General features: G+C 41.4%; 1 protein-coding gene across 2 annotated transcripts in view; it reads right to left on the bottom strand.

The window, feature by feature from the left end:
• The window catches only part of LOC133653034 (SAM pointed domain-containing Ets transcription factor-like), a 48,862-nt gene extending 29,154 nt beyond the window's left edge, over nucleotides 1-19,708 (bottom strand). Inside the window, exons 1-5 of one of the 2 annotated variants that reach the window (XM_062052031.1) lie at nucleotides 19,581-19,708; nucleotides 19,128-19,175; nucleotides 18,895-19,039; nucleotides 16,451-16,595; nucleotides 12,351-12,744 (exon numbers count right to left, since the gene is read on the bottom strand). In XM_062052031.1, coding sequence (XP_061908015.1) covers nucleotides 12,351-12,726 — 376 coding nt within the window. In that variant the 5' untranslated portion in view covers nucleotides 12,727-12,744; nucleotides 16,451-16,595; nucleotides 18,895-19,039; nucleotides 19,128-19,175; nucleotides 19,581-19,708. The remainder of the gene's footprint in view (nucleotides 1-12,350; nucleotides 12,745-16,450; nucleotides 16,596-18,894; nucleotides 19,040-19,127; nucleotides 19,176-19,580) is intronic. The other variant, XM_062052033.1, reaches the window with a different exon arrangement.
• Between the last annotated feature and the right edge of the window lie 1,145 nt (nucleotides 19,709-20,853).

Genomic DNA, 20,853 nt, shown 5'->3' with positions numbered 1-20,853 from the left:
TGGAAAGGTGTACATTAAGTTATATATTTATATAATGTAGCTTTAATGTAGCAAGCTACTTTTGCCGTGTAGCTTGTAGTGTAGCATGCTACAATTCTCTGGGTATAGCTTCCCCTGTAGCTTAGCTACGTTTAATCAAGAGTAACTTGTAGCTTAGCTTACTACATTTTCCAAGTAGCTTGCCCATCACTGCCAAAACGGTCCAGCACCAACTTGTCTTGATGATTGTATTGTGTCCAGAAATCTACATTCCAAGAACGCCGGCTCATTAGTGATTCCCAGAGCTAAAAAAAAAAAGTCTGCAGGGAGTTTTCTATTCAGGCTCCAGTATTCTGGAATGCCCTACCAGCAACAGTTAGATACCACCTCGGTCAAACCTTAAAACTAAACTACTGTACATACTCTAGCTTTTTAATAGACTGTTTTAGCTGACCTGCCTTTTCTGTTTTGTTTTTTTATTTTATCTTCTATCTATAAATATTAGTGAACAATATGTAGTATTTATTACTATTTATATGTTTTTCATTACGCTTTAGTTCGGTTACCTGCACTGCAACAACATTTTTTCCCCATTGTGGGATGAATAAAAGTCTATCCTATCCTGTCATTTATGTATGCAAAAGAGGTACTCATGTAGATGTCCTCCAGTTTTCAGAACAACCAAATGTTTTTAAAAAGTAATACTCTTAACAAAGAGTTTTTTAAAAGTTAAGTTAATTAAGTAGTAAAAACAATAGTTTAAATTAGGGCTGTCAAACGATTAAAATATTTAATCGCGATAATCACATTGTTCATAGTTAACTCAAAATTAATCGCAGTAAGATATAATTTTTCGTCATTAATGATTGTACCTTAGACAGATCATTTTAAAGTTTTAAATAACATAACTGTACAATTAATTTGCTTTAATGAAATGTTTTTAAACATTATGCTTTTTGAAAGAGCTCAACACGAAAAGGATATAAACACGTTTTTTAAAGAGAATAAAAAAATACCGACAATGCATTGATGTCTTGCAAAAATTCCTATTTTGTAGGAATACATAATTTGTATTCCTGCTTTTGGAGCACTTGCACTTAAAGCAGAGGAGCTACACTTCCATGTTTAGATAGCAGTTTCACGCATTAATAACACAAAGTGCGGATTGTTATGATCGTGCTTTGATTGTCAAAGATGTTAGGTGATCATTTTGTTACATGTATAAATGTTTCTGATATTCTGTACAAGTAGTAGTAGTTAATTTTGGACATTTTTAAGACAAAGACAAAGAACAAATAATGAAAAAAGGTAATCTTGATAACATTACAGTCAGGTACAGAAATAGAAACAAATATTTTACAATGAAAACACATAAAAAACCAAAAAAAATACATAATCGTTAGTTTTTTTACATATACAAAAAGGAGTGGGAAGAAATGAAACTTATTTACTCTCACCCCTTTATTTAATCGATCAAATATTTAGCTTTCGTATCATCATTATTTTGATATACAATGATACATTTACCAGTCTTATAACAATATATTATCAATAATCTTTTACCCACTTTACTTTGGCACAAAAATACAGTACACAAGTACAATATACACTTACTGTATATAGTCACATGAATACAAGTACTAATTGATGGTAACACCAACCAATAAATAACTACCCCAATAATTAGAATAATACTAATAATGTAAACACGTTGTGTTTGTTGGAAACCCTCGTTCTTGTACATATTGAAAATCATGTCTTTGTATCGTTTTTTTTTAAAACAAAAATTAAGCATGGACATTCTTTTAATTCCGCATTCAAACTATCCCATAGTTTAACCCCACATATTGAAACATAAAAGTTTCTTAACGTTATGCGTACATTCTGAACTTTAAGATTGAAATCACCACTTAAATTATAACCCTCTTCCCTTTCAGTGAAAAACTTTTGCACATTTCCTGGCAGTGAGTAGTTTTTTTGCTTTAAATGTAATTTGTACTGTTTGTAGTTCCACAGGCTATATACATTTCAATAGGTTTGAATGTAAGAAACATTTATTTGTGTGATCCCTATATCCTGCCTTACGATTGACCCTTATTTCTTTCTTCTGCAGGGTGATGAGTGGATATAGTGTGCTTGTGTAATAACTGCATCAAACTTCTGCACAGTAGTGCAAGTTAATGGCATTCTTATTTCTACATGACAATGGTTTAACCTTCTCTACCTACTTATTAATAAAATGTAATATTCAGCCTGTTAATCATTCTGCAATTGCGGACTATCAATAAGAACAGGTTATAAAAGAATATATCATAGCGATGGTAAAATTGTGTAGTGAACTGTAATTACCCGATGTGGGCTGCAGAGGGCAGTGGCAGGCATGCCTGCAGTATTAAACCTAGTTTCAGTGTTAGTGAATCTTCCTTCATATCACCGCTGCCATTACAATACAGTTAATTTCAATCTGCCAGAAATCATGTATTTAGGTAGAAAAATCACAGAATAACGCAGAGTAACAGAATAGCATGATCGTATTGTAAGACGATTTTTCGTTGTTTTGTTGGTTAAACCGGATGTGAAGCGTAGCGCTATTATTGTGCAGCCGCCAACCGGACGTGTGTTATTGGTATGAGAAAAGACTTGACCTGTTTTGATTGAAATCGCCGATAAAAGTGACTTTAGACCTCCTTTCTACCGCCTTTGTTTCTGCTGAGCTTGTACTCCATCTTACTAAAGAAGTTCAAGTAACAATCTACATTTTATGTTTTCAATGCACTTAACTGTAATCCAAACACGGACGTCAAGCTTCTCCTCACTCCAAAGCAGCAATGCGCGCTAGCAACGTTCATGGTGTCTCACGCCGATTGAAGGGTAAAATTGTCTTGACTTGTCCGGAGAAAGACTTGCTGTGGCTAAGGAGCTGAGATTTCCACAAGGTCTCCATTTCTTTGTGCAGTTATTCGAGCTATTTTCGAGCCCGTGGCTCAACATTAACTGGACACCATTAGACTGTTCCCCAAACTACGGAACAGGGCGAGGGTCAAAAATGTTTATCGCGCGCTTAGAAAAGTGATCGTTGTTGACTGATTGATAGATTGATTGATTGAAACTTTTATTAGTAGATTGCACAGTACAGTACATATTCCGTACAATTGACCACTAAATGGTAACACCCAAATAAGTTTTTCAACTTGTTTAAGTCGAGGTCCACTTTAATCAATTCATGGTAAGGAAGTTATAGTTAACGCGTTATTGTCGCCTTAACTTTGACAGCACTAGTTTACATATAAACGTGTTCCATGAAAACGACCACTTAATTCATCTGGGCGTTTGCTTTGACACAACAGGGCAAACTATCAGCAGCACAGTGAAGTGAAAAAGGAGAGGTGATGTTGATGTTATGTCAACACAAGAGTTGACTCAAGGTGTGTATGTCCCCAGAGGCTCATTAGGCATGCGTGCATGTGGACGGCAAAAGCAGAGCCAACACTTAATTTGTTAGCATGCTATTGTTAGCATGATAGCATACTGTAACCGAGGGTTTATATATGTCGCCTATACTGTATAAAACTAAAAAAATAACAAACACGGAGGCTCCAGTTTTACACGAGGACCACTTTATTACCGTTCTTTCAAAAACTCCGCTCCACTACAACGTGTCACCACTTCCGCTCTTAGCGCCTTCAAAATAAGAGCTCAAGGCATATACTGTATAACAGGAACTTAACGTCACAAAGAGGCAAGCCCATAAAAATAGGTTACATACCTCCCCTCCTACAAAAAGAAACATCCTCGTTTCAACACAATAACAGGATAAGTACAAAAACAACACAGGCAGGTAAAACAAAAAAAACATATTAACCTGTACCCCCAAATATACAGAGCATTACACACACAACAACAACAACAACAAAAAATATGCATGTTCCCCTCACACCACTGCACAGTCCCAATCACGCATGCCACACTATTCCCACGTACACCAGAAAGTTCTGATACACCATAGCATCCAGACATACTATACACGTATGAAACATGTGCCATCACAGTAAGAAACATGTTAAGTGACCTTGACAACCTCCAACTGAAAGTCCAACTGTAGCATTCCCCTGTTTGCGCTGTTTAATTTTCCTTCTATTTCTAAACAGCTAACCAAAAGTGACAAAGTCCTTGAAACAAACTGGTTGTCTCACATTCCTCCCAGAACGAGAAACAGTCTGTAGTGGCTCTCTGGTGCCTGTAATCTGAACAGTCCCTGTGTCACCAGAGATCAGCGGCTCGTCAGCCCCAGCACCCCCCTCTGGCGACCCCTCATCCAGCAACAAGGGAGCCTGACTAGGAGAAGCAGGCAAGCCATTTGAAAAACCAGCAGCCATTGGTAGTGTGTATGGTTTCACTCTAACATAATGGACGACCTGCCCCCGTCCATCAAACTCCAAAGAGTTGCCAATATGATAGGTGAGTCCAACACAGACAGGACCCTGTAGGGCCCCTTCCAGTGGGGAGCAAGTTTCATCCTGTCCTCTGTCGGATTACGTAGCCATACCAGATCCACTACTGCATACGGCCGGTGACGCACGTCTCCATCATAGTACAGCTTTTGCTTCTCGTGAGCGTTGGCGCCACCGTGCCTGGCACCAGCGAAAGCAGTCTCCAGCCTCTCTGCTAAAGAGGCCACAAAGTCAGCACGAGAAAGAGGCAAGTCCAAGCGCACCAGGTGGGACGGCACCAACACATCCACTGGAACATGAGCCTCCCATTCGTGAAGTAGATAGTACGGACTGTAGTTGGTGCAGGCATGCACAGATGTGTTATAGGCGAAAGCCACCTGTTTCAGATAATCATCCCACTCACCACCGCAGGCGAGCAACGATTTGGCCAGCTGGTCGACCAGAGTGCGGTTAAAGCGTTCAACCATTCCGTCCGATTTGGGATTATAAAGTGCAGTGCGTGTCTTCTTAATTCCCAGGAGCTGACACAGTCTCTGAACAATCTCAGCTTCAAATTGCCGCCCCTGATCACTATGAATCACTTCAGGAACACCATGCACCATCACATAGTCATCGAACAAACACTGTGCTACTGACTGTGCTGTTTGGTTAGAGAGAGCATACAGATTCACAAACTTGGTAAAGTAGTCTTCCACTACTAACACGTATCTATTTCCCTTAAAAGTCACTGGCAGTTCAAGAATGTCCGTTGCCACTCTCTGTAGTGGCCGAGTTGCATGGGCGCTCCCCATCGGTGCCCGATGCTTAGGCACCGGGGCCTTGCGGGTTTGACTTGGGATGCACTGTTCACACCACCGCTAAATATCTTTGAACATGAACGGTCAGTAGCAAGTTTCCCTTGCACGTTCCCACACTTGTTCCACGGAGAAATGCGCCGATGCAGAGCCCCCATGTAGATGCTGCAGCACATCAGAGATAAGCGAGGAGGGCATGACAACCTGACACAGAGCATCTCCGGTGAGGGGAGAGTTCACCGTCCTGCAGAGTAGTCCATTAACAACAGAGAGGCGGGGATATTCAGTCCATAATTTTCGAAGCCAACGGGAGCTACCTCTCATCTGCCCCTTAGATGGCCGAGAGCCACTATTCTCCTTCCAGTCCAACACCTGATTAATATCTGGGTCGGCCCGTTGTAGCCCCCTCATTTCCGTTCCAACATGTGAAAGTGCATGTTTGAACGACAAGTCCTGCGCCCCACTGTTCTTCTCCACATGCTGCTCCCCAGTATGGAGGTCAGAGGTCGGGGGGTTTCCCGTGGGTGTTTGACGCTGTATCGATCCGTTGTGGTGAAGAAGGAGCTGAGCCGGAAGGCAAAGCTCTCAATTTACCGGTCGATCTACGTTCCCATCCTCACCTATGGTCATGAGCTTTGGGTTATGACCGAAAGGACAAGATCACGGGTACAGGCGGCCGAAATTAGTTTCCTCCGCCGGGTGGCGGGGCTCTCCCTTAGAGATAGGGTGAGAAGCTCTGCCATCCGGGGGGAGCTCAAAGTAAAGCCGCTGCTCCTCCACATCGAGAGGAGCCAGATGAGGTGGTTCGGGCATCTGGTCAGGATGCCACCCGAACGCCTCCCTCGGGAGGTGTTTAGGGCACGTCCAACCGGTAGGAGGCCACGGGGAAGACCCAGGACACGTTGGGAAGACTATGTCTCCCGGCTGGCCTGGGAACGCCTCGGGATCCCCCGGGAGGAGCTGGACGAAGTGGCTGGGGAGAGGAAAGTCTGGGCTTCCCTGCTTAGGCTGCTGCCCCCGCAACCCAACCTCGGATAGGCGGAGGAATATGGATGGATGGATGGATGTTTGTAGCAGTTGAGTGACTGGTTGGGGAACGCTGGGCTTTATATCTGAGCCTATGACATTCACTTGTGTAGTTGTCTCACCTGTGTTTACCACGCTAGGCTCAGGGTCTTGAGGACGCCGTGAGAGTGCATCAGCATTAGTATGCCGTTTGCCGTCCTTGTGCTGCATACTCCAGTTATAAGGGTCCAGTTCCAGTATCCATCTTGCTCTGCGTCCCGTAGGATGCTTGTCAATAGACATGCCACGCAGGACCAGCAGCGGCTTGTGATCAGTTATGATGGTAAAGGCAGCTGATCCTATGTAATGTCTAAATTGCCGTGTAGCCCACACTACGGCCTACAGCTCTCTGTCAAATGTAGGCCAGCGCTTTTCTGTGAAACTGAGTGCTCTGCTAGCGTATGACATCACTCGCTCCAGTCCGTCCTTGTCCTGAGCCAACACCGCCCCCACTGCTTCCAAGGAGGCATCTGTGTACACCTTAAAAGGGATGTTAAAGTCAGGCATGATGACAACTGGAGCAGATGAAAGCACCCCCTTCAGGTACTCAAAGGCTGTGTCACACTCACTCGTCCATTTAAAAGGTGTGTCTTTGCAGGTGAGGCGGTGCAGAAGGGCTGCACACTGGGCAAAGTTTTTAACAAAACGTCTATAGTAAGAGCAAAGGCCCACAAAGGCTCTCACTTCGGTTGGGTTCTGTGGGGTGGGCCAGGTTCTGACTTTGTCCGTGTTTCGAGGGTCGGGCTGTAAGCCGTGGCAAGAAACAACATGTCCCAGGAACACTACATGATCTCGAGCCAAATTACATTTCTTATGATTCAGCCGGAGGCCAGCTGCATGGATCCTGGAGAAAACTTCACACAGACTGGTGAGATGGGCCTCAAAGGTGGGGCTGTATATTAAAACGTCGTCAAGGTACACCATACACACTTGCCATGGGAGCCCTCTGAGCACCAGCTCCATCATGCGCTGAAATGTTGCAGGTGAGATAGTAAGGCCCATCGGCATAGACCGCCACTGGTAGAGGCCCCGACCCGTGGTGAAAGCAGTTTTCTCCCTGTCTCTCTCAGCGACCTCGACCTGCCAATATCCATTAGTAAAGTCCAACGTGCTGAACCACAGAGAGCCCGCCAGCGCATCCAGGGTCTCATCCACCCTGGGGAGCGGATGAGAATCTTTCACGGTTATACTGTTCAAGCGACGATAGTCAATGCAGAATCTCCACTCACCATTCTTCTTCTTTACAAGGACCACAGGCGAGGCCCATGGGCTGCAGCGTTCCTCAATTACCCCGTCCGCCAACAGTGCGGTCACCTGACTGTCTATTTCCTCTCTCTTTTCTGGTGAAGTCCGGTAGGCGCGCTGCCGTAAAGGAGGATGATCACCGGTCTTGATGTGATGTTGGATAAGGGTGCATCTGCCAGTCCCCCCTTTTGACGGGTTGAATATCCCCTGATGCTCGGCCAGCAGTGCAGCTAGTTGTGCTTTCTGTTGCTGACTAGCAGAAGACTCCTCCAGTGACACAACAGGCACCTCACTGGATGAAATGGCAAAGACAGTCTCGGTTGGACCCTGAGGAAGTGTCACAATCTCGGCCTCATCCACGGAGAAAAACTCCCCCAGGTCCACGCCTTCTCTCAGTATAATGTCCTGATCTGTAGGGTTCAACACACGGGCTGTGGTAACCCCGTCCTTTACAGATGTCACCGTGTGAGCTATGACACACTCACTTTTGCCTTTAAGGTTGGGTGATAAGTAACCCACAGGAAGCTGATCAACGGGCCCAGGTGGGGACACACTCACAGGCACCAGCATCTCGCTGAGGGGGAGCAGTGTCACGACACTGGCGATGGAAACATTGCAACACTCCGGGATCAGGTCTTTGCCACTCAGGAGTGGAAGTACAGTGTAGGTGTAGTTGGCCACGGGCATAATCCAGGAGGGCGTGATTTGCGACAAGAAAGTCCAAGCCCAGTAGCTCTGTTTGTGTGGACCCCCTAATGATGTGGAAAACCTGCTGCCGGGAGGTCTTCTCCAGACGCAGAGTCACTGTTATAGTGACCAGTATGTCGAGCAACTGTCCATTCATCGCCCGTGCAGTAATAAAAGCCGCCGTTAATGGTCACTTGTGCAGGGCTGGAACAGACATGCGGAAGTTGTCACTGATAAACGACTCGGTTGCTCCTGAATCGATCAATATGTTAATTTCAGTCCCTTCAATGCTTCCCCTCACATACGAGGTTCGCTGTTCTGTCTTGTCCGGTGTCATTGCATTACTCATGGAGGGGATAAACATCCCTCCCTCCATAGGGCCCATTGGTTCTGTAGCTGATGTTTGGGCTGCAACATCAGCTACATCTCTTTTCCCAACTGGTTTGTTGCGTCTTCCCTCCTGGGGGAGAGAAAATGCACACCTCGCCGTCTCTGTGTTTCCTCATTAGAGGGGCTCCTAACAGGTCTTGGACCCCGCCAACTTGGGGAGTTGGATCGGTTGTTGTAGGGGCTCCAATAGTCCTGTTTCTCCCTGGGCCCTCCTTCTGCGCGCCGCTCGCGCCAGCCACTGTCAGGTGAACGCCCTCTCTGTTCATAGCCACGGTCAGGTGAACGCCCTCTCTGTTGACCCCATGGGCGAGACGGACAGCTTTGCTCCCCACAAGTACACTGACACTGACTTCCACGTACTGGATGAGGTGCTCGCCGTTCATCTCCCCAGTGGCTGGATCGCAGTCTGGTGTTTTCCTCTGTCATTCGTTTCATTTCCATCCTCATTTCCCTCATATCTGCAGTAAGTCTGTCCATAGTCCTATACAAACCACCGCCATCATTAGATATGGAGTGCACCATGGCTGCTGTACCGTTTTCAGTGGGAGGCTGGCGTACCTGTGTGCTGACAAAGTCCATCCTTCGGGCCTCTCTGGCCATCTCACACCAGCCAGCGATGGTCAGGGCCTCCTCCAAATCAGTCGCTCCCTGCTCATGACATTTAGCTCTCAGAGCCAGGTCGAGTCCAGCCAGAAATCTGCAAAATTTCTCCTCTTTCTGAGCACCATAGCCTGGGAATGCCTCTTGAACTAGCTTGCTTATGTCTGCTGCATATACTTCCAGACTCTCTCTGGGAGCACGGAGGCGGGCAGAGATGTTTGTTCTGAAACAGTCTAGAAAATGTTTTTGTCCGAAAGCCTCCTGCAATTTCTCTTTCACCTGATCGTAGTCCGCCTGAACGGCAGCCCGCAAGCTATCCCATAGAAGAAAATCAGCCTTTGTCAGCCGCGTGGGTAAAATCCTCACCAGTTCATAGTCAAAGCTACTGCCCGTGCCTCCAACCAGCGCCTTCACTGCTACTTCGTATTGTCTGGCCCAGCAGGGGAAACTTTGTTTTTCCTCACCGGAAAATGGCTGCGGGAGTTCAATCTTTACATTGCTGGCGAACGATCTTTCTCCAAGTTGCTCTCTGTAGCTATAGTCCAGCGAGTCCTCGCCTTTATTCCACATAAATCAGAAGACAGCAGCAAGATGAAAGAAGTCTTCCTGCTTTCTGACAAGCCGAAGCTCCGCCGTTGCTAGCTGCGGCTAACTGAGATGAAGCTCGCTGACTCTCCGAACTTTACGGTACTTAGACGTCTTTCTTTTGCGGGACCTTGATCCCACCGCTGCCACCAATGAAATCGAGGGTTTATATATGTCGTCTATACTGTATAAAACTACAAAATAACAAACACGGAGGCTCCAGTATTACACGAGGACCACTTTATTACCTTTCTTTCAAAAACTCCGCTCCACTACAACGTGTCACCACTTCCGCTCTTAGCACCTTCAAAATAAGAGCTCAAGGCATATACTGTATAACAGGAACTTAACATCACAAAGAGGCAAGCCCATAAAAATAGGTTACAATACTAATATGAACATGCTACCTTTTTAGCTAACTTTACGTTTCTTTGTCTACTTAGACAGCCATACACCTTACAGTCATATAACTTGGTATGGGACACATGCTAACTGATAGCATGCTACCATTAGCTTGCTAGCATGCTAAAATTAGCACGTTAACTTTTTGAGCTAATTTTGCAACCGTTTACCCCAGCGTCGTATAACTTGGTATGTGACGCTTATAAACTGCTAACATTAAAGTGCTAACTTTTTTTGATAAATTTACTTTTTTTCCTTTTAATTCCCCAGCCATACACCTTAGAGCAGGGGTGTCAAACTCAAATACAGAGTGGGCCAAAATTTAAAACTGAACAAAGCCGCGGGCCAAGGTTGAACAAATTAATCTTTTAATAGGGACCCAAACAAGTTTTGCATTGAATATTGAACAAGCAAGGCTTATATAACTTTATAGTGACATGCAAAATCGAGTTTCAAATAATAATAATAATAATAATTAAAAAATATCAATGGCATATCAAATAAAATTGAAATAAAAATGTAATGCCTCTTTTCTATTTGCAGCCTTCTGAGGTAAATATCAAAATAAACTTTTTCCACAGGCTAATAATACATTTGAAAATAAAAAAATTTAAAAAGTGCATGAATACAATGTTAATTATTGCTCAGTTTGCTACACTGATTTGCTTTAACACTGAATATGAAACAAGCAACGCTTATATAACTTAATAGTGCAAAATCAACTTTCAAAAAACAAACGAAAAAACATTAATGGTAAATTAAATACAATTGAAATAAAAAATTGAATGCCTCTTTTCTATTTGCAGCCTTCTGAAGTAAATATCAACATTAACTTGGTGGGCGTGGGCGGGGTTTGGTGGTAGCGGGGTGTATATTGTAGTGTCCCGGAAGAGTTAGTGCTGCAAGGGGTTCTGAGTATTTGTTCTGTTGTGTTTATGTTGTGTTACGGTGTGGATATTCTCCCGAAATGTGTTTGTCATTCTTGTTTGGTGTGGGTTCACAGTGTGGCGCATATTTGTAACAGTGTTAAAGTCGTTTATACGGGCACCCTCAGTGTGACCTGTATGGCTGTTGATGAAGTATGACTTGCATTCACTTATGTGTGATGTAAAAGCTGCATGTGATAATGTGGCTAGGCCGGCATGCTGTTTGGAGGAAAAGCTGACGTGACGACAGGTTGTAGAGGACGTTGAAGGCAGTGCCTTTAAGGCACGCCCCTAATAATGTTGACCGGGAGTAATGATTTTCGGGAGGGGCACTGAAATTCGTGAGTCTCCTGGAAAAATCGGGAGGGTTGGCAAGTATGAGTATTAGCGGTGAATGCGGTGTTACAGCGGCAACGCCGCTGTATAATACCGGCGGGCCAGCTCTAATGTTAATTTGATATTGCCTTAAGGGCGGGCCAGAGTTTGACACCCATGCCTTAGAGTCATATAACTTGGTATGTAACACAAGCTAACTATTATCATGCTCACGTTAGCTTGCTAGCATGCTAACATTAGCATGCTAACTTTCTCAGCAACTTTTGTTACCGTTTAGCCCAGAGTCATATTACTTGGTATGTGACACTTGTTAACTGTTAGCATGCAAACCATAGCATGCTAGCAAGCTAACTTAGGGTTGCTATCTTTTTAATCTAATTTTACACTTTTTTTTGTACTTCCGCAGCCATACACCTTTGAGTCATTTAACTTTGTATATGAAACATGCTGACTGTTATCATGCTATCGTTAGCACAAATGCTATGTGTTAGCATTTGTATGTAAACATGCTACTTATTTAGGTTAGCTCTATGGCTAATTTTTTTCCGTTACACCTAAAACTCACAGATTCAGACACTCGGCACCATCTAAGTACGGCGATCCCCGGTCAGAGGTCCAGGGCACAGATAAGCTGGCCCATCAACATTTCCGTGGGAATTTGGTAGTTTGTGTATGAAACTGGGGATACGCTGATTGGCAACACAAAATGTGAGTGTGAGTGTGGGTGTGAATGTTGTCTGTCTATCTGTGTTGGCCCTGCGATGAGGTGGCGACTTGTCCAGGGTGTACCCCGCCTTCTGCCCGATTGTAGTTGAGATGGGCTCTGGCGCCCACCGCGACCCAGAGGGACATAAGCGATGGAAAATGGATGGTGTATGAAAGTGCTGTACCTGGTGCAATGTTGAGCAGCTTGCAAGCCTCGTTGACGTCACTCAGCACCTCGCCCACCACCATAGACTGGACCTGCTCCAGACAGTGCTCCTCCGCTTCGTCCTCCACCACAGGGGCAGTGTTCTGACCTGGGTTGAGCATAGATGAGCTGGCCTCTGGAGTCCCCGGTGTGGGTGCAGGGGGCGCGTGGGCTTCTGTCGTCCTCGGTACGTCACCAGATAGTCTGTTATGGCAGGAAGGGTAGACTCCTGGCAAGCTGAAATTTGTCAGCAGCAACAAACTACGGTGAGGTTTTATATCCTCCGTCTCCTCTAACCAGGCCAGGCTAGTGTCCCGTACTGTGGAGATCATGTGCTCACAACCTGAAGTTCCCATTCTCAGCTTCCTGCAATGCTGCAAAAGAAAAGTTTCATGGCAGACATCACTGACATGTTTAGTACTGGTGATGCTGCGCCAAATGCTCGATAATTAAACCGTCAACTTAGCATTTTCTTGGGTATTTACCTAGTACGGGGGTAGGAAACCTGTGGCTCTTGAGCCGCATGCGGCTCTTTAGTCCCGCCCTAGTGGCTCCCTGTAACATTTTTAAAAAAGGATTGAAAATGGGAAAAAAATGGGGAAATTTTTTGTTTTTGTTTTTGTTTTAGTATGTTTTTTGTTTGAGGACAAACATGACATAAACCTTCCCAATTGTTAGAAAGCCCACTGTTTAATATATTTGTGTGTATGCTTCACTGATGAGAGCATTTGGTGAACTTCGTTTTGCCCTACTAATTTTGGCGGTTCTTGAACTCACCGTAGTGTGGACTGTGACACAGCAGTTGGTTTACATGTAAAATCTTTCACTCCTTCTTTGTCTCATTTTGTCCACCAAAAGTTGAATGCTCTGCATCAATGCACAAAGGTGCGCTTTGTTGATGTTATTGACTTGTTGGAGTGCTAATCAGACATATTTGGTCAGTGCTAATCCATGTTATTTAGGCTAGCTGTATGTACATATTGCATTTGTAGATATATTTGAGCTCATTTAATATCCTTTACTTTTATCCTCTTTAGTTTTGCATGTCTCATGACACATTATCTGTATGTAATATTGGCTGCATTTCAGATAGTTGTTTGTGTGCCATGTTGTTCCAGACCACAGCAAACATTACCTAGCTTGCCAAAGATTGTAATAAATCTATTAAAAGACGACAGCCTGCCGTTTCCTTTAACTTGGACACACACATCTATACCTTCGGCCATTAAAAGCCGGTAATTTCAAGGAGTTATCTCACCTTCTGAGTAGCCTCTGATTTACTAATGGTTTCTAATGTAAAAATGTGTAGAATAAATATTAAATTTCAACATTTCTGTCAACGAAGATTTGTGTCAGCCTGCGACACATAGTCATTTTGATAGTAGGCTATTATAGCTAATATAGACACTTAAGTCATGTGTTGCCTTCATTATAAGACCTATTAAAGGCTTTTCATTTTTTGCAGCTCCAGACAGATTTGTTTTTTGTATTTTTGGTCCAATATGGCTCTTTCAATGTTTTGGGTTGCCGACCCCTGACCTAGTATATAAGCGTTTCATTTAGATGGGTTTGTCTTTTAAGTGTATGGTCGGTGACATTCATGCTTGTGCCTTTTAGTTGGTACAACTATGAGCTAAAATGTAAGGATGATAACAGGAATGTCTTTCGACCATGAGAGGTGCTGAAGAAAAAAAACGATTCGCATCCGAATTGCGATTCCTTTACATTTAGATTCTGAATCGAATCATAATTTTCAAGAATCTATTCTTAAATTAAATTTGTTATTTATTTATTTTCTAAAGACATTTGTTAATCGCTGTGCATTTACTCGATATGTCAGCAGCCGAAGGGAGCTTTTGTAAACTGTAACATGTTTTGAAAATGTTTTACTATCATTTGTATATCAAATAATATATTGCGAGAATAGGTTTGAATCGAGAATCAGTTCTGAATCAAATCGTCACCTCAAGAATCGGAATAAAAATCGAATCGTGAGTTCCAACATTCACATCCCTGACAACCGTACAATAACACATAAGCAGTGTACTGTAAGTAGTAGTGTTGTCCCGATACCAATATTTTGGTACCGAAATTATTTCTATATTTTTCTAAATAAAGGGGACCACAAAAAATGGCATTATTGGCTAAATTTTAACAAAAAATCTTACGGTACATTAAACATATGTTTCTTATTGCAAGTTTGTCCTTAAATAAAATAGTGAACATACAAGACAGCTTGTCTTTTATTAGTAAGTAAACAAACAAAGGCTCCTAATTTAGCTGCTAACGTATGCAGTAACATATTGTGTCATTTTCTATTATTTTGTCAAAATTATTAAGGACAAGTGGTAGAAAATTAATTATTAATCTACTTGTTCATTTACTGTTAATATCTGCTTACTTTCTCTTTGAACATGTTCTATCTACACTTCTGTTAAAATGTAATAATTACTTATTCTTCTGTTGTTTGGATACTTTACATTAGATTTGGATGATACCACAAATTTGGGTATCAATCCAATACCAAGTAGTTACAGGATCATACATTGGTCATATTCAAAGTCCTCATGTGTCCAGGAACATATTTCCTGAGTTTATAAACATAATATACATTTAAAAAAAACGAAAGAAGATGTTCTGATGCCAAAAAATATCGACGTAATCATAGTAGTATCGACTAGATACGCTCCTGTACTTGGTATCATTACAGTGGACGTTGGGTGTAGATCCACCAATGGCGTTTGTTTTCATTTTGACACCGATGAGCTACAGTGTGTAGTGAAGCTTGTTTAGCTATTCCTCGTCCTGCAGGGATGATATTTGTAAGAAACATACTTTATTTGTTGCCATGGAGGCGAGGATTAGTGATTTAGAAGTAGCTAAAACACTGTCTACACACTGTCTGCTTGTAAGTACTCCGTGATTGTGTGCTACCGAACATGCTCGTCTGCTCGTAAACCAGCAATGACACGACGTGACGACGACAGGGGGCCGGGGGGTGGTGGACCGGTACTTTTCAGAGGCGGTATAGTACCGAATATGATTCATTAATACCGTGGTACTATACTAATACCGCTATACCGTACAACCCTAGTAAGTAGTTTGTGTTTTTACTTTGGAGTTGATCATGCATAATTCAATTAGCTGGAGCCACCTCTCACTCTGCAGTTCAGAATTGTGCTTGTGCTAAAACTTGCTCAAGAAAGTTGTAAATGAGAATGTTATTGTTTTCTATTCAATCCTGCTTTAATGTTTTCATTGGAGTCCTGATGTTGATATCTACTGTGAGTTGAAGAGTTGTGATTACAACGTTTTGTCAACCTCTCATCATTAATATAATGAAGCAGTGACACAGCAAAAGTAGGAAAAATAAACACAACACAATCATACAAAAACTTCGCTAAAGTACCAAGTGTAATACTTTCTGTACATCTTGTGATGTGCAATGAAAGCAAAAAATCATTATTCCATAGAAATGGAAGTTGTACTGTATTCTATCATTAGTAAAGTGAAGTTTTAGGTTTCAATATAAATAATATTGACCATGCATTTCCCTAGGCATGTAAAAAATAACAAGTTAACTCGTGATTAATCACAAAAAATGATCGCAATAATTATGTACAAAGATTATTCAACCAATTTATTTCGACAGTTTGTGTTCCTTTACTTTATGAAGTAAAGATCAATGCATATGTCAGTGCAAAAATAAGTGAGGAGGCTGCGACTGCTTTGCCCGATGGCAAATTTCACTTCAAAATGCAGCCTGAATGGACTTTAGATGAAACTGTTTTGAACAAATAAATGACATGCATTCCAAAAAGACATTAAAAAATACTGTACGACACAAATTGCATTCTTTTAAGCTAATTTAAATCATGCAAGTGAGTAATACCTTGTGTATAATTATGATTAATCCAAATTCAAAAGTGTGATTAATCTGATTTGAACAATTTATAATTTGACAGCACTACTTTTTACTCATTTCAAGTTTCAGTTGCACCTTATGGAGCTGAAATACAAATAGAAGGTCCTGTTATGTAACATTTTATATTTAGAATGGTTTGTGAATTTTAATCTTACCTTGTCTCTTTTTTCAAAGTATCAGTGTCAGTTCAGTTTCCACTCCTCATGCGTCTGCTCCACTTTGCCTGACTTCTTTCCCATGAAATGTTTTAGTGCTCGTCTGCAGCTCTCCAAGTCATTTTGGCCCCAAGGCAAAGATGTTCTGCGTGTCAAACATAGAGTCGTTGTGCTTGTGTTCACTCTGACCTTTCAGGCACCTTGTTGGATACCTTCTTGAATGCCTTTGTAAAAATCTGGGTGATATGTGTAGTATTGTTTTTGTTGTTTTTAGCAATTTTAGTTAAAATTGTCAAATGTATTTGGTTACTCTAACAATTAAATATGTTTTGGGTTTTTTAAATCTCAAGGTCTTCTAAAAAATATTGGGAAACTTCCTTACAAATTTCAGTGTTGACAAATCAAAAGTGCTGCTTAACATCGTTTGTGCGGTGAAAAGTGTTATATATCTGAGTAATTGTCAAGACATGGATCAGAATGTTTAAGTGTAAAATATCGTATGAGTGCAAATGTAAAATTGCTTCTTAATAGCTGTAATAAGTTCTTAATGTCTTCTTATTGACATTGACTACTAAGATCCCAAATAGCAGGTACTAAATAAAGATTAAAGACATACCTTTTTAATTAAACTCTTCTTGTGTTTTTTTATTTTTTTATTATACTTTTATTTTCATTTCGTATGGTGTTACTTTCTATTGTATTTATTCCTGTTATTGCTACTATTTTTCCTCTCAATTTTGTTTTTAATTCATTTATTAATGTATTATTTGTATTTTATTTTTACACAATTCTATATGTTTCATACTATTTTTTTATAAGATGGTGTTATTGTAGTTATTCTCCACACCTCAAAGAGGGCATTTTTCCTAAATCCTCATGGTCATGTTTTGCTTCTGGTCAATAGTGCTGTATGTACGTTTGTGTGTGTTTTCATCTCTCTTTCTTTTTTCTGTAAAGCACTTTGTGTTGCCACTTGCCTGTGCATGAAAAGTGCTGTATAAATAAAGACTGCATGATTTAAATTAAATTGTGTGTACTATTTATTGGCGGCTGTGTTGCAGTGATCTACTAAGACTGGGTGTACAGTTGACAAGTGTACTTTGCTGGCTGTCACCACTTATTTTCCTCCACATTTATGACATCATGCTCCAACTTGTAGCCTTTTGCATGTAGCAGCACACAACTGTAGTCTGCGACACATTTTCTAGGCAATATAGAAGCGGAGTTAACTCTTTATCACTTGGAGACGCCGGTGTTCTGGGAAGACATGCTCCCCATTACAATTCATGTATCCCCTGCATGTGTGAGTGTGTGCACTGCAAATTATTTGCCACTTGGCAATATGTTTCCCTAGATTTGGGAGCTATTTACCTATTTTTAGTCATTAACTAATCTTAATTTCTGCATGAATAATTATATATATTTTTTCTATTCATTTCAAAAATGTTAACATTGGGAAAATAACCTCTCAAATAAGATGTTTTGGTTTTCTCTACTCATAGAATATATTTTTAATCGATTCGGCAACATTTCGAGGATGCTTAATTTAAAAATTGCAAGTTGAATAATGCTTGTTTTCAGAATAAAATACTTATTTCTATCTTAAAATTCATGCTAATTTCTGCAATAAAAAAAACTTAATTTTGGATGTCTTATCAAGCTGGTTAATTTCACTAGTTTTTAGCATTTTTTCCTAAAATGTAGTCTTTTTATCTTCTATATTGCCAGCTCTTTTTTGCAGTGTAAGAGAAGAAATGCAGAACCCTAATTGAAGGACCAACATACCAACATGTTTTTGTATTTTTTCATTGTACATACATGTAACACTACAAACAACCACATGTACGGTTTACTAGGGTATGGATTCATGTTATGATGTTGAAGAAAAACAACATAACCTAATAAACCATTGATCGTCACTAACTGTGAGGGTGCTCTGAAATGATCCAGACACAAGAAAATGCAGTGGTGCAAGAATTGAAGAGATATATTGATTTGTTTTGGTGTATGCTGGTGCCAAATCAGAATTTAAGTCATCCAGCTGCTCAAAAATGGTATATGTGTAATATTTCTTGAATTTCTGACTGTCCAAATATGTTGCCATTCTCTCTCTCTCTCCATTGTCAATCATTGCCTCCTTCTTCCATTTCAGCGTCTTCTTTTTCATGTTCTTTGCATTTTGCGAAATGCGGTAGCTACTTAACATTAGTGGCAGGACATGAAAGAAATAAACTGTTACTTTGATGAGTTTGTTTTGGAAAGTCAAATAAAAAAGTGTTAGCAAGTATTGGAAGAGCTAACTGTCAATGTTTGCTTTAACTAAACAGTGTGGAATTATTCTAAAGAGCTGTTGCATGTGTTCCTCTCCTCCTGAATCATCTAAGTAACACATTGTTGTGCTTGAAACCAAGCAAGAGTATATCCTATTGGAGTGTTCATGTTACCTTCATGCTGCACTGACACATTTGTGTGCAACTTTGCAGCGGAGCAAAAGAGCAGCAAGTGTTTCTTCAGGTACTTCAGTGCTGCTGGTCAGGAGAGGAGCCGTTAAGACCAGTAGGCCTCCAGGCGAGCATGTAACCTGAAATCCTAAAGGAAAAAGGGGATCAGATAACAAGCTCAGTATTCCCTCAAGTTTTACACATTTTATCTCAATAATGAGTCACAAAACATTTACCTTCGTATTATCAAGTCCATTATTGTGAATATTTCGGCACTCGCCCCTCTGAAAAAAACATTGGTGGCATGCTTTTTTTTTCTTGATTGAATATCCAAACAACATATTTAACATGAATAAATCCTAGAATAAAAGACAACTAATCTATTATATTTCTGCCATCAGAAACATTTAGCCACTGTATTTTACTCCATGCTGAACTGTGTTTGCGACGAAGTGAGCCAACACAAGCATGACTCTGTCATAATGCAGAAGTTGTGTAACATATTTTGCCAAGTTGGAAACAGCATTTTCATTAGCGCTCGACCTTGTTATGGTCACGGGTTAGCTGGAGCCTATCCCAGCTGACTTCAGGCAAGAGGCAGGATGCACCCTGGATTAGCAAAAGAACTTAGTTTTTGTTATTCAATTGAATATTGTGACATCATCTGTTCTAAAGTGTCGGGAACTCACATGGCTACGGTATTTGTGACCCCAAGATGCAGGAACCAGGAGAACAATGAGCAGGTAAGAGGATTTTGTTTTACTAAACAGAGAAGGAAGCAGTCGTGCATGTGAGGTTCTTAACATAACAGTCAATCCTCGAGTGCTGAGGAGCAGGCGAGGCAGGCATAAATAGCAGCCTGCTGATTAGCACCAGGTGTGGCCAGGCTGCCAATCAGCAGCAGGTGAGGGGAAAACAGCACTCAGGGAGACATGCAGGAAATGCAACAAAAATGAGACATCAGACAAGGAAACAAACAGAAATTAAGTGACATATTGTCACTTAAAAGCTTTCAAAGGGTTAAAAAAAAAAAAAAGGTTCTGTGCTTTTTTTTTTGTTTAGCGCTGAAGTTTATTGAGCAAAACAAGTGAGAAAAAAAAATCAAATCATATGCCTTTAAAAAAAATAATAATAATTTCATGCCCTGTTTGGCTTTGGGTTAAATAACTGGCAGTGTATTGTCCATCCATCCATCTTCAACCGCTTATCCGGAATCGGGTCGCGGGGACAACAGCTCCAGCAGAGACCCCCTGACTTCACTCTCCAGAGCAACATTAGCAACTTCCTCCTGGGGAATCCCGAAGCGTTCCCAGGCCAGAGAAGAGAGATGTAATTCCCCCCATCTGGTCCTTGGCCTGCCGCGGGGTCTCCTCCCAGTGGGACATGCAACGAGGACCTCCCTAGGGAGACGCTCGTGAGGCATCCGCACGAGATGCCCGAACCACCTAAGCCAGGGGTCACCAACGCGGTGCCCGCGGGCACCAGGTAGCCCGTAAGGACCAGATGAGTAGCCCGCTGGCCTGTTCTAAAAATAGCTCAAATAGCAGCACTTACCAGTGAGCTGCCTCTATTTTTTAAATTGTATTTATTTACCAGAAAGCTGGTCTCGCTTTGCTCGACATTTTTAATTCTAAGAGAGACAAAACTCAAATAGAATTTGAAAATCCAAGAAAATATTTAAAGACTTGGTCTTCACTTGTTTAAATAAATTCATGAATTTTTTACTTTGCTTCTTATAACTTTCAGAAAGACAATTTTAGAGAAAAAATACAACCTTAAAAATGATTTTAGGATTTTTAAACACATATACCTTTTTACCTTTTAAATTCCTTCCTCTTCTTTTCTGACAATTTAAATCAATGTTCAAGTAAATTTATTTTTTTTATTGTAAAGAATAATATATACATTTTAATTTAATTCTTCATTTTAGCTTCTGTTTTTTCGACGAAAAATATTTGTGAA

This window comes from Entelurus aequoreus, linkage group LG07 (genome assembly GCF_033978785.1).
Source record: "Entelurus aequoreus isolate RoL-2023_Sb linkage group LG07, RoL_Eaeq_v1.1, whole genome shotgun sequence".
Classification (NCBI taxonomy): Eukaryota; Metazoa; Chordata; class Actinopteri; order Syngnathiformes; family Syngnathidae; genus Entelurus; species Entelurus aequoreus.
The sequence above is the reverse complement of the archived record's forward strand: the minus strand, read 5'-3'. Positions and strand labels throughout refer to the sequence as shown.